At 51.3% G+C, this 26,249-nt stretch overlaps 1 protein-coding gene across 1 annotated transcript; it reads right to left on the reverse strand.

Moving 5' to 3' along the window:
• GTSE1 (G2 and S-phase expressed 1) lies at positions 1–25,900 on the reverse strand. Its single transcript, XM_081248082.1, has 12 exons — positions 25,826–25,900; positions 25,259–25,358; positions 18,226–18,283; positions 17,500–18,124; positions 14,416–14,586; positions 13,505–13,628; positions 11,526–11,900; positions 5,710–5,782; positions 3,239–3,469; positions 1,612–1,816; positions 933–1,145; positions 1–464 (listed from the first exon to the last, which is right to left on the reverse strand). The coding sequence occupies exons 2-12, from the start codon at positions 25,278–25,280 to the stop codon at positions 381–383; spliced, it is 2,181 nt and encodes a 726-aa protein (XP_081104208.1). The 5' UTR covers positions 25,281–25,358; positions 25,826–25,900; the 3' UTR covers positions 1–380.
• Between the last annotated feature and the right edge of the window lie 349 nt (positions 25,901–26,249).

The following is a 26,249-nucleotide window of genomic DNA, read 5'->3' on the forward strand; positions in this document are numbered from 1 at the left end:
TTTAATACATTTATTTTACAATTTAACTTAATCTAGACTGTTTAACTTTTCATACAAACTTAATTTTAAAAATAGTCACTTGCTATTTTACATACAAAAGGTTCAAAACAAATTCTTCACCTGGAGCGACTGTGGCTCTGCTCCCAGCGTGTGAGCGGGGCCGTGAGGACGGAGGCCGTCGGCCGGCGGTGACCTCAGGTGGCCAAACACCCCCAACTCCACAGCCCCGCTCCAGGCACGGAAGCTTTACTTAGGGTTCTGTTTTGTGTTTCAAGTTTTCCAATACAATTCCTCGTAAAATTTATTTCTGTGGGTGGAAAACCACTTTAGGACTGACTGTTCTTGTAACTTTGAGTGAAATGCAAAGGATTTCATTCCGCTCAGAACTTGAGAAGTGGTGACTCCACGTTTTCCTTGTTAGCCTCGGGGCTCAGCAGGATCAGAGGGGAAGCCAAGTCTATGAGCTGTGGGAGAGAAGCCACAGAGGTGAACGGAGCGTCCACGCCGCCCCTTCCCGGCCCGCAGACCCCAAAGGACTGGTCCCCTGAAGACCAGGCTGCCTGCGGCCAGCTGCCCGCGGCTCAGCACCCAGCTGCTCGGTGAACCTGGCTCGGGCCCAGTGGAAAGGCACCTTGGCCATCGTGTGTAAGCAGCTGGAGGGAGAAGACGCCAAGCTCCTCAGATGTTTCTGCTCGCGCGGCGCACGTGAAGCACCCGGGGGCCCCGGGCCTGGGAGGGCTCCCGGGCGGCTTCCTGCTCACGACTTGGTGAACTGTGCGCTCACGCCGCTAACGGTGAGGCAAGCCGAGCCACGTCGCCCTCAGGAGTCCCTGTGGCCACTCTCCAGGGTCACTGGGACGTGCCTGGTAGAAGAGCAGACCCAACTGAGACCACCCAAGGCCAAAGCCAGCAGGGCCCCTGCTGCATCTTACCTGTGCCACCTCGTGGCAAGGGTTGGCCACAGCCCTCCTGCTGGCTTCTGGGGTGTTTGTCAGGAGGTCGACCAGGGGCCCGCTTCCAGACCCCAAAGCTACGCTCGCCTCCGGCGTCTTGCAGAAGTCGATGAGCGGGAGGTCGCCCAGGGGTGTGGCTGCAGCCCGCAGGGCGATGCTAAGCTGATCCAGTTTGACATCCACGAGAAGAGCCTAGGCAAGAAACAAGACTGAAAGGCGATCCTAGCATCTTCTGTCAACCATCTTGGGAAAACGAGTGAGCTCTGCTTCGGGCCCACGTGACTGACAGTTTGGAAACCCAAGGAAGGAGGGCCGGGCTGGGCCCTGGTGGGGAGAGGGGCTGCGGTGGGCGTGCCGACGGCTCCTCCTCGCTGCGGCCCTCCAGCCCGTCTGCTCCCTCCCACCGGGGGCCAGCGCTGGAGCTCCCGCTCACCCACTCCCTGCCACCCTGCTTCCCATCTCCCACCCTTTGAAACCTGGCCATCTCCATGGTCGGAAACAGGGGAGACGCAGCTTTTGTCTCCTCCAGAGGTGGGAGGTCCTGACCCCTTCCCTTCGGCGCAGCTGGCACCAGAGGAGCCAGGGCCACAGATGACATCCCGCGGTCACCCAGGGGGAGCCCAGGACAACACAAGCCAACGATGTCTGCTTCTCTCACCTCACTGGGTGTTGTAGCTTTAGGTGGCTGTGCTTCGTCCAGCGCTACTTCTGTGGTGATACTTTTTGAAAAAATGAAATCACTCTTTTCTGGAGAAAAGTTAAGTGCCTGCGGCACAGCAGACGCAGGAGGAAAGCTCCCATCCGGGGACCAGTCTGAGGGCCCGGCGGTGGCCCTGCTGTCACCCTCTCTCACTGGCGCAGTTCTGTGGGAGGGAGAGAGGGCATCTCATCAGGACACTTCTGGGCGACACTCAATTGTTTGGCTGTGGCTCAGGGAGACTGTTTTTGGAGAAGCGTCGTCCTGTGGGGAGCGGCCGGCTCTGGTTCCTGCTCCTGCAGGAGGACTGCACGGGCTCCGAGGTCCCTCTTAGCACCAGCTAAGCCAGTCTGGATCCCACGTGCCTATTTGATGCCCTTTTCCGTAAGGTATTAAGGAGGAGGAACAGGCGAGGACCATGTGCGAGCGTCCCGCCTCTGTCCACGCGCTGCGGCCATGTCCACCCTCCCGCCCAGGATGCCACCTCCTTGGAAGGCCTGGGCCCGCGGACAGGTCTGAATGCCCTGGTTACACACTCTGCGGCGGGGCCGTCCCCATCCACCTGTCACCCTGCAGATATGCTGCCCTGGTGTCTGTGTTTCCTGTTAGACGGTGCAGGGAGACCCGGCCGGGCCGCCAATTCCCGCTGTGTCTCCAGGCCCAGGACAGAGTCTGCTGCCTGGCAGACCTTAGACACCCAATGACTCGGAACCGAATTACAGGAGGAAAGCAGCAGTTTCCGTCAACTAATACAGCGTCCTTTCTTTTTAATATTTTAAAGGTTTCATAATAATTTGAAAGAATTTTTCCCTCTGCTGACGCCTGCAAACCTACGATGCCTGTGAACAGAGCGCTGTGACTGGCCACACAATGGGCCTGTGTCTTACTGTCTGGCGTCCCTTCTCCCCCACGTAACACACAGCCCCGCACTTTCTTCTTCTAGTCTTCTGTGTCCTCACAGAACTAAACAGACATGTACACGCCCGACACCCACTGCTGGCAGATCTGCACACTAGCGCCCCCAGCCTTTCCCAACGCTCTGCCATGAGGAGAGAATCGAGGCCTGATGCCGCACTGTGCCCGTTCCGTCTCCTGCACAGACGACACAGGACCAGGGCCAGCAAGTGGGAGACAGGGCAGAGGCGGGTGGGCAGCGTCTTTTCCCAGGAAGCCCGAGTGTGGCCACCCTGACTGAAACCCTCGAGGGCAAGGCTAGGGGCTCTCCCTGGAACCCGGCCATGAGGACGGCTCCTGAGTGCGCAGCTCTGCCCCAGGGCTACTCCCTGTGGGAGACTCTGGTCTCTGCCAAGGGTGTAACGAGGTCCAGGCGTCCTCCTCGCCTGCTCAGGCCTCCAGCCTGGACCGGGATGTGACGTCAGGAGAGAAACACAACCAAGGAGCAGGTGGCCTGCCTTCCCCGCAGAGATCCACCAATGGGAGGGCGTGCAGTGCGGCCAGGCTCCCCCACGGCTGCCGAGAAACGGTGATGAACCTCAGTCTGGCTGCTTCCTGACCGTGATTTCCCAGCACATGATCGCTTGAGGTTTTATGAATTTGAAACAAACTTAGTGCAGCCTTTAACTCTTACCTCACTGCAGATTTTTTCTGGGGCTCAGAAGAAAGTCGTCGAGCAGACACACGCAGGGGAGAAGCCAGAGCCCTGGGCATAGTTTTAGGGGTCGCCAGGGGCAGGCTGGAGAGTCGACGGCTGGCAGGCGTGGGCAGGGCTGACCTGCGCCCCGTGCTCACAGGGGTCCTCACGCTGCTCGCGAGGCTCTGCGATGCTGAGGACCATCTAGCAGGAGTGCTGTGAGCAACCCTAGGAACACGAAAGTCTTAAGCAGAACAAAAAATCTAACAATTCAGCCATGCTAACATAGTAGAAAGTCCGTGGTTTCAATGTAGAAGATTCAAGCCAGCAAAGCCCATTAGAGCCCTGTCCTCTGAGCAGGGGGTGCTGCCACCGACCCCCCGGGAGCCCTGGCATGGGTTTTGGTTCCTCAGTGGGTCCATTTGAGGTTCTGATCCAGTGTGGCGGCACATCATGGGTGGTACCATGAAACGCTCTCCATGGGAGCTCACAGGGATCTCAAAGTCACCTCTTGCTGGCGTAAGTATTTCCACAAGGAAGTCCAGACCCAGGGCGGGCCCGGCCGGGCACGCGAGCGGACAAGCACTCTCCCTGTGCACCTGCTCCTGGGTCTAAGGCCCCTGAATCAGGTATGAACACAGGTGAGTGACCCGGGGCACCGGATGCCTGTTTCCCACGCATCTCTCCTTCCCACCCTGGCGATACCTGTGGCTTCACCTGCCAGGGCATCCTGCCTCACTGTCAGTTTGTTTTGTTGTTGATAAAGGAGAGAGGCCGAATAACGTCAACTGTTATCTTATTAAATAAAATAAAGTCAAGGACCTCCCACCAACGTGGAGCCCATGGGAGGCCAGATGACACACCTAACATCCATCGAGGACAGTCTGCATGCTCAAGAAGAGTCTAAACGCAAACTTTAACATCTACTGAAAGACAGAGTCACTGCAGGAGCGCGGGCAGGAGAGAGGTGCTGTAAGCAAGCTGCTGCGCTCTGCAGACTTCTGGAATCTGCCCCACGTCCTTCACTGCTGAGCACTGGCAGCTCCACCACGAACTCCAGTGAAAATAAAGACAGATATAAACAAATGTATGCTTCAAAGTAACCCTGGCAGGTAGGAACCGTTTCCCTATTGTACAGGCGAGAAGACCGAGGCACAGAGAGGGGAATCGAGGCCGCCAGTGGCCATCAGGTCTGGGTCTTGCTCTGACCCGCTGTGCGTGGCGGGAAGGCGGCTCAGCATGGCTGATACCGTAAGGGAAGCGTCTGGCCCAAGCCCAGGAAGTGCCCCCCAAGTTCACATACAAGGAAATGAAGGCCCGGAGCCGTGCAGAGTGGCGGACGGCCCAGGCTGGGCTGGGGCAGACCCAGGGTTAGGGCCCTGCTCCGGCGCTTGTCCTGCCGTCGCACCCCAGCAATGTCCAAAGCCATGCTCCCATCCTGGCCACATGCTGGTTGCCGGGACCCCAGCCTTGGGAACAGTGCTCCTGTGGGTCAGAGTGACCTCCCTTTGCCCCGCCCCCAGCTAATGGGCCCAGGACTGAGCAGCAGTGGGCCAGGGTCCCTCCACTGTGACAGCATGCAGAGCCGGGCCGGGGCCCGGTCACCAGAGGGCCAGACATGTGGGGGAGCAGCCCACCCACCTCAGCAGGTGGCAGTAAAGGTGGCAGCAGGAAAGCAGTCGGGGGAGGGGCCGCCCTTCGTGTGAATGACTCCCAGGCACGCACACGTGCGCGCGCGTGTTTTCTTACTGTTTGCAGCACTGCTGTGCTGTGCTTGGTTCCATCCCCACTGGACAGATGGGCAAACGAGGTCAGAACGGTAACCTGCACTAGATCTAGAGCACCCAGTGCACTGGGACTCAAACCGGAGTTTTGAGTGGCTGAGCCAGGCCAGTGGTCTTCAAATGGGGTGCACACGAGTCACCTGTGAGACACTGCAGGCCCAGGGCTCCACCCCAGACCCACTGATTGGAACCTCTGCGGGGGGCTGGGCGGTCTGGCTGGAGAACTGCAGGTTCAGGGCTGAGGGCTGGCACTCCCAGCTCCGGAGGCGAGTCTGGGGCCGCCGTCACCACGAGGGACACAAGGGCGGCTCCAAGAGACCAGACTCAAGCCAGGCATGTGGAGCCAGGCTGTGGGTTCAGAAGTTAGCAGGGGCCTCAGTTTGTTCTCGTAAGAAAAGAGTGGCATGGACATATATACACTACCAAACGTAAATAGATAGCTAGTGGGAAGCAGCCGCACAGCACAGGGAGATCAGCTCGGTGCTCTGAGACCACCTAGAGGGGTGGGATAGGGAGGGTCGGAGGGAGGGAGACGCAAGAGGGAGGAGATATGGGGACATATGTATACGTATAGCTGATTCACTTTGTTATACAGCAGAAACTAATACACCATTGTAAAGCAATTATACTCCAATAAAGAAGTTAAAAAAAAAAAGAGAGAGAGGAAGCAGACCGACTCAGTACCTCCCCACCGACGTGCAGGACTGCGGCCTCTGCGCCCGACAGGACTTTGGTGTCGCACCGTCCAGGGGTTCACCTGAGACGAGAAGGGAAGTGATGGTCAGTCAGATGCGGGGCAGGTGACGCATCTGCCTTCACCAAACAGGCGGTCCTCCTCTAAGTGTCCCATGTTCCCAAGTTGCAGTGAAGACGGCACATAAAGTAGACGAAGGCCAGAAAAGCCAGAGGGAAAACCTTCCGGCCCTGGCGTGTGGGAAGGGACATGTCCTCCTTCCCCGGGGACCGACCAGGCAGGGCTGTGGTGCTTAACCAGCAGGTGCCAAAGAGGAAGAGTCCTGGTCCCTCCACTGCCCTCAGCCTGGCTAATCCCCAGACGGGCACGGAGTGGCCCGAGGGACGAGGCGGCACTCAGCACACGACCCCGTCGGGTCTCCCCATGAGCCCCGCCTGCAGAAGCGGCGCCAACACGGGGGGCGTCCAGGCGGGCCCCACAGAGCCCACCACCGCCTCGGCTCTCGGGAACCGGGAGGGTACGAGGTCATCTTAAGACGTGACGTTATTTATGTGCCGTCTGGCGGTTGATGAGCATTTCTGCGTGTGTGATCTCATCTGGTCACAAGGCAATGACCAGCGGGCTCAGAGGACTGAGCCCTGGGCCACCATCCAGGGGACCACGTCCCAGACTCACCCGGGGGTCCCCGACGCCGCAGGTGCCAGGCCCCCTGGCAGCACCCTGCTGTGTTTTGGAAGCCACGGGCAGAGGCCGACCCCAGCCCCAAAGGGGAAGGTGGCCCGGGTCTCCGAGGAGGCAGGAGAGGCCCAGGCCCTGCTCCTACGGGTACCTCCCCACCGGCCCCCCATCTCAAACCAAGCTGCCCCTGCCCCCTCGCCCCGTCCTCCCTCTCTGCCCCCGATCCACATCTCTGTGCCTCTTCACGGCAAATCTTCTCAAAAGAGCTGCCCATACATGCTTATCCTCACCTCCCACCTCCTGTTCTTTTCAAAAGTTGATCAGATCAAAGCGATCCACACACCAAAAAAAAAAAATGAAGAGATTCAAAATGGCAGGCTTCAGCCACACCTACCCGATTTCCACCTTGCTTGTTTCCTGAGGTGTTTACCTTCTACCTCTAAATTACATATCCTGCTACTTCCTCGTTTTTCAAAACCTTGAGATGTGATATGATCCTAGCTCCCTCACAGTCTCACGGCCCCGATCCATGCGGCCGCCTGCCCTCCAGAGTTTCCGTTTTGACAACTGAGTCTAACGGAGTACACAGCCCATCTTCTCGCAGCGCCCATCCACCCGCTACCTCGAGTTCGTAAGAACTGCCTCCAGGGACTTCCCCGGTGGCCCAGAGGGTAAGACTCCACGCTCCCAATGTAGGGCACTTGGGTTCGATCCCTGGTTGGGGAACTAGATCCTGCACGCATGGCACAACTAAGAAGTCCACATGGCACACCGAAGATCCCGCATGCCACAACTAAGACCTGGCGCAGCCAAAATAAATAAATATTTTTTAGAAAAGGAAAAAAAAAACCAAAAAGAACTGCCTCCGTCTTTTGCTGGTTTCTTATTTGGGGGCCTGTGACAAAATGTCCTGCAACCTCTGTCTTTGGGAGCGTTTCCACGTGGCTACCTCTTGGGCTCCGAGCCCACACGTTTCCTGGAGGTCTCTCTCCCAGACCAGGCTGGGCCCCTCACTCTCACCACCTCCTGTGTTGGGTTCCCCCTTTTCAGGCCCCATAACTTCTTCTTTCCTGTTTCCTCCCTCATCTTAGTGAAGGACTCTTCAGGAGCTTCCGGAGAGTGCACAGGAGGGCGACTATTTTTGTGGAGTTTTAGATTATTAAAGTACCCTTATTATACCCCAGTCAACCAAGGCTTGGTCCAGGGCCCGAGTCCGAAGGGCTTGGAAATTACTCCCTCCTGGAGCTGCAGGTGCTGTTCCCTCCAAGCAGCTTCTGACCCACAGAGACACCTGCCGGTCACCCCGGGTCTCCGTCCCTCGTGTGGCTCCTGGAAGCAGTCACGGTAATTGACACTCCATCCCAAGAGTGTTTTCAGAAAGTTGTACACTAAAGGCTCTGCTGCAGGCTCTGCTCACACCGTCCCCATGTCTCCTCTGTAATGACAGCTAGTGTCACACGGCAGCCAGAGTGAGCGGCCACCGCACGGGCAGAGCTGCATGTGCTCAACAGCAGGGTCGCACCTGCAGCCTGGCAGTGCAGACTTCATGGGAACCATTCGGCCCAGGACAAACGAGGAAAGGCGTGCCTGCTGTGGACCTGATATCGCGAAGCAACAGGAACAGCCCCGCGACGCGAGCGCGCAGATGTCAGAAGGGCCGAGGGGCTGAGGGCCCAGCCTGGGCAGCGGAGGGCAGGAGTCCTGTGGCTCCACGTGGCTGGCAGCCGGGGGGCGGGGACCAGTCAGCAGCCAGGCAGCGGCAGCATCTCGGCCAGAGGTGTGTCCGGCTCTGGGCGTTTGGGAAGAGGAAGCAAATGCTGCTGAACACAGTCCACGGGCCCTGGGCCAGGGCTGCCCCGAAGGCCCCGTCTGTTAGGGCGGCCGTGTCTGCAAACACACCAGGCTCTCCGCGGCGGAAAGCTAAACTTCACCTGCAGCTGAGGCTGCTCCTCTGAGGTCCAAGCTCACACCCGGCCCACGGAGCCCGCGGGCGCTGCAGATTCCACAGGTCCACGCTGGACAGCCAGTCTCCACCCCGAGCTGCTCTCCTTCCGGCCCTCCATCACCACGGTACTCCTGCCAAAGCCTTGGGGTCACTCCGAGTCCCCAAGGCCACATTCCCTCCTGGTCTCCCAGAGCGTCCCCAGGTCGGAGCTCTTCTCACCTTTGCTGCCCCCACCTCCGCGATCTCTCGTCTGGACCCCAGCCAGGCGTGAGCATGGTCCTCCCTGCTCCCACTCTGGCCACAGGGCCTGTCTCTCCCTCTGCCGAGGGATCTGTCGAAGGTCATATTCCTCCCTGCTCAGACCCTCGCAGGCACCCCCTCTGGCACCGGTATGTCGACGGCCACCTCCACGCAGGGCCCATGCAAGCTGGCCTCTGACTGCCTCTCCGTCTCCGTCTCTTCTTACCCTTCTCCTCGCTCACTAACGGGGCTGAGGTTGCTGGTTTTGATCAGTATCTGCTCCCCTCTTCTTAGAAAGACATTTTAGCTGAGTGTAGGCAAGACCCCATACCTTAGCATCGCCTGCAGGTAAGTGTGGTCATGTGACTAAGTCCAGAGCAATGACTTCCACAGAAGGAAGTGGCATATGCAACTTCCAGTAAGTATCCTTGGAAGGTAGGGCTTTGTTCTTCTTTACCTATTTCATCTTTCCTGCTGGTAGAGGTGTGAGGGCTGGAGCTGGTGCAGCCATACTAGATCATGAGGAAGAGAAGCTAATCATGGCAAAACAAGATGGAAGAGGCCCGGATCCCTAACACAAGGAGAGCCATAGCAGCTCTGGAAAATCTACACAGACTTTCATGTGAGAGGGAACTAAACATCTATCTTGATTAAAACCAATGCTATTTTGGGCTTGTAGCAGAATCTGATCCTAACTTAACTATACGTCCCTACCACTCCAGCCTTCGTTCTGCTTTCAGAACTTGTCCAGCATCTTTCTGCCTCAGGGTCTTTGCACTTGCCGTTTCCTGCCTGGACCGTTCTCCCTCTGGCTCTTCTAATGGCTGCCTTCTCCTCATGGTTCAGATCTCAGTTCAGTGTCACCTCCTGAGGGAGCCTGCACTGACCATCTAAGCTTAAAGAACCCCTCTATCTAAATTCTTCCCCATCCTCTTTTATTCACTTATGGTCTGAAAGTATACTTATTTGACATTGCTTATCTTTTACTCTTAATGTGTACGTTCCACGAGTAGGATATCTGTCTTACCACTACATCCCTTATACCTAAAAGAGTGTCCAGCACTGGACAACACTCCAAAGAATGGCTCATTCTTACATAAGCAGTAACTCAAGTGAGGTTGTCAGGTGTTACAGGCCACCTGTACTGGCCAGTGAGGCTGACAACGTCAAAATATTCAAACCCTTGGAAGGCATGTCCTTGAGAGAGGCCAGAGCTGTGCTACCCCTTCATCAGCTCCACGCAACTCCCTGCATTATACACATTTATCACATTAATTCACCTCGACCAAACGCCCCACCCACTACTTGCCAGACACCATGCAGGGCTTTCTGCCTGGTAGCACTGCCAGGATGCTGGGGCAGGTGGGGAGAGCCCAAGGAGGCTGGAACTGGAGGGGCAGAGTACTAGAGAGGAGGGAGCTACAGAGAGAGAAGGAGCTCTAGAAATCTGAGAGGGACCCCGAGTCCTCACTGCATAGTGAGCAGCAGCGTGCACGTGGGGCAGGACTCCAAAACAGACAAGACCCACCACTAGGAACACGGCCACCACCACACAGGGCCGGGAAACACACCAACTGGCCAGAGTGCACACCTCGTGGACACAGCACACTCAGGAGAGGCTCAGAAAGGCCACACGTTAGTTGCAGGGCTAAACTATCCCAAGAGTAAAGGCCAGGACCTGCCCCATCAAAGCTCTACAAGAAGCCCCGAAAGGATCAAGTTCTCCTGAAATTTAACTGCCTGCCAAAGCAGAATTCAACTTCTTAAAGAAAGACAACAAAGTCCAGACATACAAAAATATAAAATTTATGATGTCTAGCAGGCAATAAAAAATTATTGGGATGAATTGGGAGACTGGGATTGACAATATATATACTATTGATACTATGTATGAGATAGACAACTAATGAGAACCTACTGTATAGCACAAGGAACTCTCTACTCAGTGCTCTGAGGTGACCTAAATGAGAAGGAAATCCAAAAAAGAGGGGATATATGTATACGTATAGTTGATTCACTTTGCTGTACAGTAAAAACTAATACAATATTGTAAAGCAACCATACTCCAATTAAAACAAATTTTTAAGGTAAATCTATAAACATTAAAAAAAATATATTAAGCATGTGAAGAAGCAGGAAAATGTGACCATAACCAGGAAAAAATTAGTCAATAGAAACAGACCTAAAATGACGGGGAAGATGGAATTAGAAGAAACAGACTTTAAAACAACCATAATAAATATGTTCAAAAATTCAAAGGAAAACATAAACACCACGAGGACAAAAATGGGGAAACTATAATGTCAGAAATGAAAATTTAACTGGACGGGCTTAAGAGCAGATCAGACACATTGCAGAAAAAGCTGTGTACACATGGGGACGAGACGGTAGAAACTATCAGAACTGAACCACAAGACAAGAGGCTGGGGTGGTGCGGGGAAAACAAAGCTTCGGTGACCTAAACGACAACATACAGAGGCCTACAACACAGGTAACTAGAGTCCCAGGAAATGAGGGGAAGCACGAAAAAATACTTGAAGGAATAACAGACACATTTTTTTCCAGATTTGATTAAAAATATCAACCCACAGATCAAAGTAGCTCAAGAACCCCCAAGCAGGATAAACACAAAGAAAGCCATATGAAAATACCTAATAATCGACATGCTGAAAATAACAAGAGAAAATCTTAAGAGCAGCCATGTGACAATGATATGTTACAGAGAGGAGGAATATAATATAAGGTAAGAAATTCACTGAATTATCCAACACAAAGAAAATTAGAAGACATATATTAAGTGTTTTAAGTAAAATGAAAGCAAAGAAACCACCGTCACCAAAACCAACAATTTTTAAATATAATTCATTCAATATTTTAAAAACACATTAAAAAATAAATAAAAATAAAAAGATAAAAACACATTAAAGTTCATCTATTACTTACCAGTAGAACACTCGGGAATTTTAAATTGACCTGTAGGGGCGGGCATAAGCTTCGTCTTGGAATTCAGACAGGAACCGGGCCTTCTTGTACTCCCAGTCTTATTCACCTGAGAAGATTGTGACAAACTGAGATGCGAGTTCAGCCCGCGGCCTCCCTGTCCTGGACTCTGGGGTTGGGTGAGAGCTGCTCTGGTGGGCGCCCTGGGCTGCTCCGCCGTCGACTCAGCAACTCCGGGTCTCTGGCTCTGCCTGCAGGACACGCCTGCAGGGCCCGGCTGCAGACACGGCCGTGGCAGGACAAGTCCCGTTCTGCCCGACTGGCTGGTGTTTGACTGGGAACCGTCCGCAGGAATGCTTGGACGTTCCCTTGGCTTAGCTGGAGGAGGAGACACAAAATCTTGTTATCACTCAAGCTGATGTTACTTTTAAATTTTAAGTTATTTCTCTCTCTCTGACACACACACACACAAGATATGCTAATCTACCTTAAAATATTTTCAAATGAGGAAAATTACTTATTTCTATCATGGTGATTTCCATATTAAAAAAATATGACATGTGAACAATATTCTGTATGTCCATCACGCAACATCCTCAAACACGGGACAACCCAGACTGCTCATGGCTTAGCTGAATGTAGTTCAGGTGCCAATTCTGGACACAATTACCAAGATGCATATAAGGATACATAAGTTCAAGCTCTCCTATCTTCGTTGATTATGTCGACAGCAGAAAACTACCCTAGCTGAACAGGTGAAAATGGATGGTCTAGACACATGCCCCACCTGGCTGGTCAGGGAGGTGGGGAGGGAAACATGATGAGAAGACAATCCTTCCTGGTCGGTTCCTTTAAATTACAAGGAAGTTAGGTCGTATCAATTATGAGTGTTATTTAAATCAGCATAGCAGATAAACTAGGGTGAAAATACTCAGCTGCCAGTATATGCAACACAGAGCTCAATCTGGTAAAAGGTTCTTAAGAGAAATTTAAGAGAATGACTGAAGCCACAGCTCATGTTACACCGTGTGTAACAGTTTCACAATGCTCCCCCCATCACACTATGGAATCTGACCCTGGTGATTCTGCTACGCACAACAGAGAAATATACACTCACCAGAAGCCTCCCCTCAACCTGTCTCAACCTCTCCCAGAGGCAGGATCAGAAATCGTAAACAAAAATGGTGCTGATGCCCTGAACCTCTACAGCAAAACAGACCTCACAGCACCTAATGTAATGGAACTTTTTTTCACTGAACACATGCCACATGTGAGACCCAGGAATGGGACTTTACGTGGCTCTTCTAAGGCCCACAAGGACACCGCGAGGGAGGTGTCATCCCCTCAGTTTGTAAAGATACAGAAACAACTTAAGTTCTCTTAACCACCAACTAACAGGATTCCAAATCAGATCAGTCTCATTCAGGAGTTTAGACTTCTCACATTTTGTATACAAAATGCACACTATGCTGCTTAGCCTATGGTCAGAGTCTACACAGCAAATATAATTTGAAGAGAGTTTAGTCCTAAAGAGCGGGAAGTCGAATGCCTTTCCCCATAGCCTACTAGGGTTTCTCCCCTTTACCGCTAGATGGCAGCCTTGGCTTGGAAAGATTAAAAAGTACCTTGAATTTAAACAGGTCTGGGAGTGCAGGTTTAAATAAACACACAGGAGTTACAGGGGTCCTATGCCCCAGACTATCTGGAACAGCCCTACTTAAAAAAAATCTGTGTCTAATCACATGACTGAGGCTGGCCTCAGTGTCCTTCCAGGTCCGCTGGCAGCAGGAGAGCGTGCCCACTTTGTGACTGCTTATCCTGCCCTGAACTAGGACTGCCCATCAGAGGCATGCCCCTCGGAGGAGGACAGGGACCCCAACAGTCTCCCCTGCCCCAGACCACAGCAAGCCTTCCAGAACCTTCTGCTAGGTGGTTCTGTGACAAGTCTGGCAGGAATGGACAGCACTCAGGGCCGGCCTTACCTCTGCCAGCCGCTGGAGAAGCACACACGCTGGCACTCACTCCAGAGATGGACCCTGAGGAGGACTTTCTTGCAAGACTGCCAGCACATCCAGGTGGTTTTAACATGGTTTTCTTCAGCCCAGACTAAAACAAAGACTTCATTACTGCCCATGGCTTATTACTGCAAAAGTGGGGGTTTTAAATGGCTTTAATAGTTTACAAATTGTCTTGAGTTTAAGGAAGAAAAAGGTCAAGCAGTACTTCCCAGAGTGGCAAAGCCCTGCATGAGGAACACCTGGCAGCCTGCTGACGGCTGATCTGGGGCCTGGACCCTGGCCTACGGAGTCAACAGCTGTGGGGCCCAGCACTGGGCAGCCTTAACGAGTACCACCAGTGATGTGGCACTTTTCACAAGCACACACAGCTCAACGCTGGAAAATAAACAGCAAAGATGTGGACGGTAGTCCCCATGCCTGTGAGGGGCTGCAGTTTTCAGAGCACCGACGTTCCATCTCCTCGGTGCACGGACGCAGTGAGGGAGACCCTGTGCTCAGCGAGGCTGACGTTCCTCAGTCCATTCGGCTCCCTGGGGGCAGAGGCTGGCCCCTCACGCAAGCCAGGCCTCTGTGCCCTGCATTTCGCCAAGCTGCCTCTCCTGTTTTCAACCGGGTCCTATTTTCAACCTCCCTAACCTTGATTTTAATTAAGACGCATCCCACGTGGGGGACTTCCCTGGCAGTCCAGAGGTTAAGACTCTGCGCTCCCACCGCAGGGGGCCCGGGTTCAATCCCTGGTCGGGGAACTAAGATCCCACATGCCGCATGGCGCGGCCTGAAAAAAAAAATAAAAAAGACACGTCCCCTGTATACAAAGCGGCCCCTTATTCCCTTCGACCACAGGCCAAAGCCCCCCTCGGCACTGGCCAACCCACCTTGTTTGGAACAGGGAGTGACCGCTTGCCTTGGACCACGTGGTTTCCACCGGCTGGCAAGCTAGTGACGTCCCGGGCGGCACGGGGCTTGTCAGGGGGCATGCTGCTGTGGGAATCCTTTTCATTTAGGATTTTCATCCTGGAAGGACTAGCTGGTTTCTCTTTCATGGGCTGAAAAATTGTAAATTGAAATGTGAGAACTATCTAGTCTTTCACAATGTACAGACACACAAAGGCTTCAGTTAGAGCAACTGCAGCCACCATCCATCTCCCAACACACGGTCCTCAGTTCATCACCTGGATGGGGCTTCCCTGGTGGCGCAGTGGTTAAGAATCTGCCTGCCAACGCAGGGGACACAGGTTCAAGCCCTGGTCCGGGAAGATCCCACGTGCCGTGGAGCAACTAAGTCCATGCGCCACAACTACTGAGCCTGCTCTCTAGAGCCCGCGAGCCACAACTACTGAGCCCGCGTGCCACAACTACTGAAGGCTGCGCGCCTAGAGCCCGTGCTCCGCAACAAGAGAAGCCACCGCAGTGAGAAGCCCATGCACTGCAACCAAGAGTAGCCCCTGCTCGCTGCAACTAGAGGAGGCCCGCGCGTAGCAACAAAGACCCAACGCAGCCAAAAAATAATAATAATAATAATAAATAAAATTCATCACCTGGATGGAAAGAAATATGGCGGTTCACTTCCTCCACCAAATTACCAGACAGAATGGTGATGGAGCTGGCTTCCTCACTGAACACAGGGCAAAATAATACCAAGACAGACCACTAATAGGAGGAGCTCCTCTAGAGCTCCTCCTGAGCCAGGATTCATATTTAAGGGTGATAATGAGGGAACTGGTTCCAGTTACATAAAGTTTAAAATGCTGTACAGAACAGAATCATTCATTAAATGGTCATGCCCTCTACCAGAGGGGCTGCTTAACTGCAATAAATCTTCATCTAGGACTGAAAGCCATTTTTCTTTAGCGAGCAGACTCCAACAGAGAATAAATTCCTGACATTCAGGTACAAGGGCATTCGTGGAACAAATCCACGCTTACATAAGTAACCTCTCATACCAAGACTTCATAAGAAGCAAAAGAAGCTCATAAAGCAGTAACTTTCTCTTTCCTTTACATCATTTTTTAAATTGAGATATACTTCACGTAACATAAAATTCATCATTTTAAAGTGTACATTTCAGTGGTTTTTAGTATACTCTGTGCCCTGCAACCAGTTACAATGTAACTTTAGATCATTTTTGTTGCTCCTAAAAGAAACTCACGCCATTAGCAGTCACTTCGCATTCCTCCAACCCCCCAACCCAGATAACCACAGATGTACTGTCTCTAGAACATGACTTGCCTATTACAGTCACTTCCTGTAAATGAGATCATACAACATGGGACCTTCTGCGTCTGGCTTCTTTCACTGACCTAGCTCCCCAGGGTCATCTGTATGTAGCATGTGTAAGTCCTCCATTTCTTCATGGCTAAAAATATTCCATGTATGGAGAGACCACATTTCCCTTGTCCATTCTTCAGTTGATGGGCATCTGGGTTGTTACTGATTTGGGGTTATTATGAATAATGCTGCTATGAACATTGCTACACAGGTTTTTGCATGGACATACGTTTTCAATTTTCTTGAGAATATGCCAAACTGTGGAAATTGCTGGGTCATGTGATAATTCTATGTTTAACTTTTCCAGGAACTGCCAAACTGTTTCCACAGTGGCTGCACCACTGCAAAGTCCCATGAGCGATGCACATCCTCACCAACACTTGTCTTTTCTTCTAACTACGGCCATCCCAGCAGCTGCCTTGCAAAGACACTTCTAAGTGGTACAATCAAGTGGTCCAGCTGTGTCTAGAGGAGATCCTCACAGGGGTGACCTGTGTCAGTGAGTCACTCCGGATGTGAATGACACTCCCCACAGAAACAATGTGGGGAGTGATGGGGGTGCCCAAGTGAGCTCAAACGCTGCCTCACTGACCAAAAACTCAGCTCTCTGGCAATAGAGCACTACTTAGGACCAGGAAAATAAAAGGACCCAGAAGAAGCAAAATTATACCCCAACTCCCCGTCCTGAGTCCATGTATTACACACAGAACCACATCGCTTTCATTCTAGAAACATCATTTCAGAAATTTACATCCAAATGATTTCCAGGAAGAGGAGTTTGCATGATTAAAGGAGCAGTCTCAGCCCTGGGGAAGCAATGGTCGCACGCCCGGTTGGTGCAGGGCTCTGCATGCCAGACCCACTTTCAGCTTGGTTCAATGCTGGGTTCTGATAGGGGGTCGTGTGGTTCAGGAGATGTGCTCGTGGAGGGAAGCGATTTTCTAGGCCCTCGCTGGATGTTCTGCATCGACCTAAACCTGCTAACAACCCCACAAAGCATCATTCCTCTCTAACTGGCTCGGAGAGCTGAAGCCTGTCGCCGACGGCAGCGGAGCTGGGAGAGGGCGCAGGGCAGGCTCCGAGGAGCTGCTCCTCCAGAGGCAAACCCAGGAGGCGGCTGTAATCTGACACCCACCCTCTGCTGCCCCAGAACCCTCCCACAAGAGCCGCTAGGACGCCCGCTTCCCAGAGATGGCTGGCCGCACCCCGAAGGCAGCACACAAATCCACTGCCACCTCCCAAGGCAGTGCATCCACTCGTGCCTGGGAGGGAACAATCTAAACTCAGTCATGGTTGAGGAGGGAGACCAATGGCCATTCCCGGAGGGGGGATTTTTGGAAGAAGTTGCTTGTTAACGCACATAAAATCCCTAACGGGTGGAATGTCCAGTGCTGGAACAAAACAGAAGGAAAGGTCTCAAACAGAATTGAGGAGGAGGTGTTTTTAAGTCACCGCAGCAGCGAGGCGGCCCTGCCCACGCGCCCCAAGCCCAGCTCCTCGCGCCGCTGGCACTGCCGCCTCCTGGACCTCCCACGCCTACGCCTCAGAGCCCTCAGAGCCCTCAGAGCCCTCAGAGCAGCTACGTTCCCAGGTTCCTCCCCATAACGGTTTCTGTTCTAGGGCACAAACCAAGCAGAAGCAAGGCAGCGGCTGGCTCCCCAGATAAATGTGCTGCCGGGGGTCGTGGCTACCTTCTCCAGGGCCGAGGGAATGCTTTTTCCTCTAAGAGACGAGGCTCGGGGCAGCAGCAATTTGCTGGTGAGCTTTTTCTGAGTGCCAGCCTGGTCCGGAGGGTGAGCAGCACTTGGCTCCACTGGCAAAGAAGAGCACGAGGCGTGCGGTGGCCCCGGAATCGGGGGGCGGCTCGCCTGGGCAGGAGTGGCCGGCAGGGCCGCACCTGAGGGGCGCTGGGTGCCCCAGAGTGGCGGTCCGCTCAAGGGGCTGTCCGACAGGTGGTACGTCTCCCTCTTCAGTGACTTGGGGCTCTTCTTCACTTCATTTTCTCTCTCAAAGAGGTTTATTTTTAGTTTTGATTCCTGTATGAATCCTTCCACTCCCTGGCTCCCAGGGTCTTCAGGCGTGGCAGCTAGGGCCACCTTGGTTTTGCTGTTGCTTTGTATCTGTAAGGCCAGTAAGTGAGCTTCTTTATAAACTTCCACAAATTTCTCCCCAGTCAGAGGACTCCAAGTGAAGTGACTTTCAGATGCTAGCAAAGGAGGCTCTTCAGGAGTTTGATGATTTAATTCTAAGCTGGCAGCAATACATCTTTCTTTATGGCCAACAGGTCCAAGAAAGACTTCATCATCTTCATTGGCACTATTTTGTCAGAAAAGGATTATTAATAACACAGCATTTAAATGAAAGGCTTCAATGAACGTGGTTATACAAAGGCAAGGGGAGAAAACTCATGTGTTTACCTTGAAGAAGACAATGAGAGATCAAAGTCAAACTTTTCATCAGCCAAAAGAAGAATATCTGGGGAGGAAAAAGTCAGTCGTTATTTTAGGGATGGGACTGATAACGAGAAAACATCACCATAGTCTCTGTAGCTGTCAAAGCTATTTTGAAATCTCACTTCCAAAAGTGTGACATCGTTATTTTAATAGCCACTTTTTTTTTTTTTTTTTTTTTTGCGGTACGCGGGCCTCTTACTGTTGTGGCTTCTCCCGTTGCGGAGCACAGGCTCCGGACGCGCAGGCTCAGTGGCCATAGCTCACGGGCCCAGCCACTCCGCGGCATGTGGGATCTTCCCGGACTGGGGCACGAACCCATGTCCCCTGCATTGGCAGGCGGACTCTCAACCACTGCGCCACCAGGGAAGCTCAATAGCCACATTTTCTTAAGGAGCGTTAGATTATCTTATTTTTTCCATTTCCTTTTAAAAATAGCATCAGCCATTCTGTGTTTGCTAAGCTGCCACCAAAGCCTAAGTCCTTATTTTTCAGCCCTTATTTTAAAGATATAATCTAAAATGCATTCGCTGAGTCATTGGGATAGCTTTGCAAGACTAGGTAAGTCGTTTTCTGGTACAGAACATTTTCTAAAGACCAGCTGCCTCGGCTCCCCTGGAATTAAATTCCCCATTTACAAAGTGCACCTAGTCCTCTTTCAGAAGCAAATTCAGCCTTACTCAAGCACCCGGCTGGGCTCCATGAATACCTGTTGACTGTCGCCTCTCCTTGGAGCTCATCCTGAACGCCCAGATAAAACTGCTCCTCGTGCCCTGTCCAGCACAGTGCCTTCCCCAGCCCTGCCAGTCCACAAGGCTCCACTGACAGACCACGGAATCTGGGGCAGCGGGTCCCTCTGCTGGGACGGCCACTCGCTCCTCCAGCTTCGCACTCCACTCCACTCCTGCCCTCCCCTAGGCTCCTGCAGCCCCAGCCGGCCGGACCTCTGCCTTAGCATCCCTATCCTGTAAACGTCTCTCACCAACCAGACTGTAAGCTCCTCCAGGACAGCAAATGCCTGATACTCCCCCAAACTCCCCAATGTCCAGCTAAGGGCCTGGACTCTCAGCAAATATTTATCAAAATGCAATAAACTGGTATTTCAATACTATAAACTTCATATACCACTTTCACAAATCTTACTTTATTTGATCCTAATAAACAATGCACCATGCTTATCAAAACCATAAAATTTTAAAATATACTGATAGCCTAATGAGGTCCTACTTAGTCAATTCAATTAATCCTTACTACCTAATCAAGGAAAAGGTAGAAAGCACAATTGCACAAAAGAAATAAAGAGAAATAGAGAAAGAGATTAAAAGATTCATAAGCTAGTTTGCTCAACTCTGTGCACATAAACCTAAGAACTTGGCTGACAGAGATAATGTTCTAGGAAATAGAATATTTTTTGTATTTAAATGATTAAAATCGATTTATTTACAAACCTGACTCCAAAAGAAAGAAAAAAATCGTAATACTTCAATTATAACAAAATAACTGGAGAAATTTATTAAAGAGCCATTCTCCCCAAAAAAGCACAAGTCCTAGATAGTTTCGCAGGATGATTCTATCAAATCTTTCAAGAATGCGTCATTCCAAAACCATTTATATTGCTCCAAAGGACAGGAAAAGAGAAAGCTTCCAGCTTGCGTCTATGAAGCAAGCACAACCATGCCAAAAACCTACAAAGTTTGCTCTATAAAGAAAACTAAGGACTTGGCTTGTGTCAACATAAAAATCCTAAATAGGAATATTTGCAAACAGAACCCAGCAACGCATTAAGAGTCGACGATGATGGCTCGATCATGACCCAGTGAGGTTCAGCCAGGACCTCAGGACTGCAGGACAGTTTAGTTCCACACAATCCAGCAGCACGATCACATTACTAGACCTAAGCGGGAAGCCAGGGTCACCTCCACATACACTGACAAGGCACATTACAAAACGCAACATGCACTGTTGACTTTAAAAGAACTACAAAGAAAGTAACAGACATATTTTATCGTATAACGAAGTACCCATCTCAACCCAAAAGCCAAAATTAGATTTAATGGGATACCATCAGAAGCATTCCTCCTAAAGCCAGGAGCAAATATATATTATCAGTTAGGATAGATTAACTTATGCTGAAGTAACAAACAATCCTCAAATCTCAAGTGGCTTATAACAGCAAAGCTGTATTTCTCACTCAAACCGTCTGACAGGGCCCCATTCCATGTCCCCCTCATTCCAGAACCCAGGCTGACGGAGCCTCCACCATCGGAAGCACTGCTGGTCTTCATGGCAGAAGAAAGGGGAAATAGCAAATTCCACGTTGGGTCTAAAAGACCTACAAGTGACACATAACATTCCCCTTTCACTGGACATCTGAGGCAAATCCAACTTTAAGTGGGCAGGGAAGTACAATTCTACCATGTATCCAAGAGGAAAAAAAAAAGCAGAAATACTGATGGACAGCATTACTGACTACCATCTACACATAAATTAACCAGCAAGCCCACATCAGGCTTAATGGAAAACTAAAGAAGAAATTTCTTTAAAGCTGGGAACATGGCAAGGCCACCTACTGTCACAATTCTTAACATTATTTTGGATGCATTAACCAACACAATTAGACAAAGGAAAGAATTTGGAGGTTAAAATTACCACAATGCACAGATGCTATGATTACAGACACAAGAAAAATCAAGAAAATCAACTAAAAACTATTATAAATTGTAAACGGATAAAAGCACATGGCTGACAAAATTATTACACAACAATCAACAGCTTTCAGGACATCCCTGGTGGTCCAGTGTTTAAGACACCGCACTCCCAATGCAGGCGGCACGGGTTTGATCCCTGGTCGGGGAGCTAAGATCCCACATGCTGCATGGCACAGCCACAAAAAACAAACAAACAAACAAACAACAGCTTTCACATCTAAAAAGAACAGAAGATACAGTGGAAGAAAAGACCTCATTTACTGTAGTACCAAGGAAATGCAAAACACCTATGAACAAACCTAACAAGAAATATGCAACATGGATATAAAAAAAAAGCTTAGTATATCATAAAGGTAACATATCAAATAAAAGGGGAAAGTGGATTATTCAATTAATGGTATTGAGATAAACTTGATAACCTTTTATGGGGGGAAAATATATGTATCTAAAGTTTGATCCATACCTCATACCATACCAGGACAAATTCCAAATAAGTCAAAGACTTAATTGAAAAAATGAAACCCTAAGGGAACAAGAAACCATGGGGAAATCACTTTATAACCTGGTGTGCAGAGGTCTAACTATGACACCAAACTGGAAGCCATAAAACAAAAAGTTGACAGTCCAGTATATTACTAATTTAACATCTCTGCATGGCAAAAATCACCAAGAGCAAAGTTAAAAGAAACAAGCAGGGAAAAGAACATGTGCAGCTCACATCACAAAGGGTCAACTGGTGAACAGTGCTAGAAACTGTAAGAAAATAACTAAGGCAGAACAGAAGAACAGACAAAGGATATGAACAGAGGAAATTTACAGGAGGTAAAATGAAATGTTCTTAAATATATGACCAGAAGTCCGGCCGCACTCAAAAATAAGAGTAATGAAACTCCTGAGATTCCTGAGATTCCACTTTTCATTTATAAGGTTGTTAAAAATCAAAAAGTTTGATTTGTAAGTTACTACAGCTCTACAGAGGGTAACCTGGCAGTATCTACTAAGTAAGAACAGCTCTACAGAGGGTAACCTGGCAGTATCTACTAAGTAAGAAATGCACATACACTTTGACCCAGAAGTCTACCGCTGTCAAGTATCCCATATTATATATATATATATATATATATATATATATATATATATATATATATATATATATATTTATCTATCTATCTATCTATCTATCTATCTTGGCTGCGCTGCACGGCTTGTGAGATCTTAGTTCCCCGACCAGGGGCTGAACCCGGGCACTCAGCAGTGAAAGCGCTGAGTCCTAACTACTGGACCGCCAGGGAATTCCCCCCATGTTATTTATTGCAGCAGCATTTGTTACAGCAAGACACCAGACACAAACTAAATGTTCCCGGATAGCAGATAGGAGTACAGCACAGCCCCACAGCGGAATGGAACACTACTTAGGCTAAAGAAAAAAAATAGTAACACTTCATATATTGATATACAAAGATCATCAAGATAAATTAGGTGCAAAAACCAAGATGCAGAACAGAGTTCTATATGTTATAGAAAAGGGGGACTCGAATGACACATACTGCCTTGCCCTTGCACAAGTTAGGTCTGGACCACCCAGGAGACCGATGACATCAGTGGCCTTTGGAGGTGGGAACTAGGCAGCTGAGGGACAAAAAGGAGATTGAGACGTACATTTCACTTCTTACATTTCACTTCTTATGTGTCTGAACCTAGGAAGTCATTTTTCCAGGTCACTGCTACAGACTTCCATCTGTCTGCTGTGGAGAACGGAATCCCAGACTGGGAGTCAGGGGAAAAGCCTTCTACACCAGGCTCCACAACTGGCTCCGAGTGACCTGGGCTGGCTGCCTTGCCCATTCTGCAAACTCGGGCCGTGTGCTCCCCTGGGAGTGCACTGTCCAGTGGGCACACTGAGTGAAAGGCAGTGTGGTGAGGGGCCAACGTGGAGGTGGGGACACCTCTGAAAAAGTGGCCAGTGGCAGGAGGAGGTGGAAACACAGGTAGGATCAGATCCCGGACAGCATCCAAGCCATGACAGGCTTTTACTTTATCCAAAGTGGGACAGGAGCTATTGAAGGGTTTTAAGCAGAAGAGTGATATGCTTAACTTTTGTGTTTAAAAGGTTACCCTGGGGGCTGTGTACAGTGTATCAGAAAAGAAGCAGGTAGTATCTACTGAACTTACAGTGCACACACTGGCCAAAGTGCAAAATATACAAGTAGGTAGGGACTTCCCTGGTGGCACAGTAGTTAAGATTCCACGCTCGGGCTTCCCTGGTGGCGCAGTGGTTGAGAGTCCGCCTGCCGATGCAGGGGACACGGGTTCATGCCCCGGTCCGGGAAGATCCCACATGCCGTGGAGCGGCTGGGCCCGAGCCATGGCCGCTGAGCCTGCGCGTCCGGAGCCTGTGCTCCGCAACGGGAGAGGCCACAACAGTGAGAGGCCCGCGTACTGCAAAAAAAAAAAAAAAAAAAAAAAAAAGACTCCACGCTCCCAGTGCAGGGGGCCCTGGTTTGATCCCTGGTCAGGGAACTAGATCCCACATGCCGCAACTAAGAGTTCACATGCTGCAACTAAGGAGCCCACGTGCCACAACCAAGAAGCTAGTGAGCTTCAACTAAGGAGACCATCTGCTGCAACTAAGACCCGGTGCAACCAAATAAATAAATATTAAAGAATAAAATAAAATACTTATGAATAAATATTAAAAAAACAAAGAAACAAACAATAAAGTAGGTGGAGGTGAGTTAACATGGCTGAGACCAAGGTGGTGGCATTTGGGTGGAAATGGAAAGCGGTAGATGGATCCAAGCTATATGGTGGAAATGACAATAACTGATGATTGAACGAATGTGGCGGCTTCACAACTTTCACAGCTGGGTGAATGGAGAGGCAATTTACTTCCATTAGAAAGACAAAGGGCCTGCTAAGAATGGGGTGGGAGCCGGGTACCTGCTGAGTTAAGAGGTGGGAGACATTTACATGAAGATGCCAATTACAAGGGCAGGTGAACACACAAGTCCAGAGCTCAGAGGAGAGGCTGAGCTCAAGACAAAATGTGGGCGCCACCAGAAAGGAGAATGGATTTAAAGCCATGGGACTGAGAACCTGTCGGGGGAAGTACAAAGAGACCCCAGACCAGGTCCCGGAGAGAGGAAGAGAAGTCTGCAAAGAGATGGAAGTACACCAGCCAGGGAGCCAGCAGGAAAACCAAGACGCCTCAGAAGCCAAGCAAGGAAAGTTTCCGGAAGGAGAAAAGGCCAAAGGTTACTGAGAGGACAGAAAAATGAGAGCAGATTTGGCAACACGGATGTCCTCAGTGACGGATAAAGGCAGCTTGAGTGGAGTGCGGGGGCGGAGGGGGTTGGCACGGGTTGAAGGATGTGAAAAAATAGTGAAACGAATACAGAAGGTTCTTGAAGTCTGGCTCTGAATGAGGCACACAGCAGTGGAGAGGGAGCGGAGGATATGGGACAAGTCAGATAATGGGACCTATTTGCACGTCAATGATGAACGTGAGTTAATGGACAGGCCAAAAAGTAAGGATGCGAAGGGAGGGTGACAGAGGGGTGAAGGCCTCAGGAAGCAGCAACGGGGATCCAGCGGGCACGTGGAAGGGCCTCGGAAGGGGGGATAGAAGAGGAAGGGGGAGAAGACTGCAGCCGCAAACACTGTTCTGGATCCGATGAAGCAGCACTGATGACTGGCATCCTCTAGGATGGTTTCTGCAGGATGGAGTAATTAAGGATACAGGGAGACCCGGTCTACGCGCATGGGTGTTGTGAAGAACAAAGGATAAAGGATGCCAACACGCTTTAGCAGAAAAAGAGGGCGTGGCCCTTAACTCATTCTGTGAGTCTGCTGTTACCTCCACACTCAAGCCTGACAGGAACAGAACAAGACAGCAAAGTTACAGACCAGGCTCACTCACTAACGTGGTGGCCAAGATCCAAAACAAGTCTCAGCCAACAGAAACCAGCAACAAGCAAAAAAAAAAAAAAAAAGGCAACATCAAATCCAATTCCACAAATATCCGAGTGCACTGAGGACACTGCAGTAAATAAAACGGACAAGAATCTCTGCTGTGACAGAAGTTAAAACTGGGGGGTAAAGGAATGTAGAAAAGCGGAAAATAAAGAAGTTAGAGGGATGCAAACTCCTTGAAGACAGGGACCAGGAGTTTAACGGGTGCAGAGCACGGGATGAGCAGTGACTAAATAAACGAGTTCTCGCAGGAGCATTAAATCGACCTGCATCTTCCATGAGCTCCCCGGAACGACGGCGCTGTAGTGACAGGGACGTACCATCCTTCCTGGGAACCTCCATCTCCGCTTCTCGGGCCAGGCTGGCTGAAGGCACGTCGCTGCCGTCCCCTCCTTGCGCGGCGAGGGCTGTCAGAAGTCACTGCAGGGACCAGAAGCAAGAAGGTGAGCGGGTGTCAGAGCCCAGGCCCCAGGTTCCTCCAGCCCCAGGGAAGCCCCGCAGCGTGGGCCGCTGCAGCTCGGACTGGGCAGAGGGGGCTGGCGGCCGCGGCGGGTCAGGGAGGGACGCGAAGGCCGGTAGAGGCCACCTGAGCGGCAGCCCGAGCCCCACCGCGACGCACACCCCAGGCTCGCACGCCTCCGGGCCGGGAGCTCTGGGGCGGCGCCATCCGAGGGAGGCCTGAATGCCCCGGACTCAGACCCGGACAACTGAAATCCTGGGCTGGACTGCTGGGGGCTTTGGTTTGCCCCCAGGGCGACTCCGTCCTCGTCGCACCGCGCGAGGGGACCCCGCGGCCCCCGGGCCGAGCCCCTGCCGCGCCCGAGTCCCCCGGGAGCCCCGGCCCGAGCCGCCCGCCACGCCCGAGCACCCCACTGGTGCCACCTCACCCCGAGCTGCCGCGACGCCCCGACCGATACGCCTCTGTCCCGGGTTTAAACGCGCCGCGGCGGACGCACTGCGGGATGCTCATTGGCCGGTTTGAAAGGCCGGGGCGCCCGGTGCGTCCTGGGGTTTGTAGTCCGAGTCACAGAAGAGGAGCGCGGCGCGCGTGCGCACTGCTTCCGCGCTCTTCGCTCGCCCGAGGTCCGTACCGGGCCTGCGGTGAACCCGCAGCTTGGGGCAGGGTTCCCTAGAGCTCGCGTGGTGTCTCCGCAGGCTCGGCATCAGCACAGCTACACGTTGCAGGGGACATGGTTCTGATCCCAGCTCTTCATCCCTAAGTAAAAATCAAATTCCTATCGTAGGGTGTTGACGTGACGACCAAACAAAATAGGTGCATCTACCTGCTTTGTAAAGCATTACGGGTCAGTT

The sequence above is a fragment of the Mesoplodon bidens genome (assembly GCF_964165515.1).
Source record: "Mesoplodon bidens genome assembly, chromosome: 11".
Classification (NCBI taxonomy): domain Eukaryota; kingdom Metazoa; phylum Chordata; class Mammalia; order Artiodactyla; family Ziphiidae; genus Mesoplodon; species Mesoplodon bidens.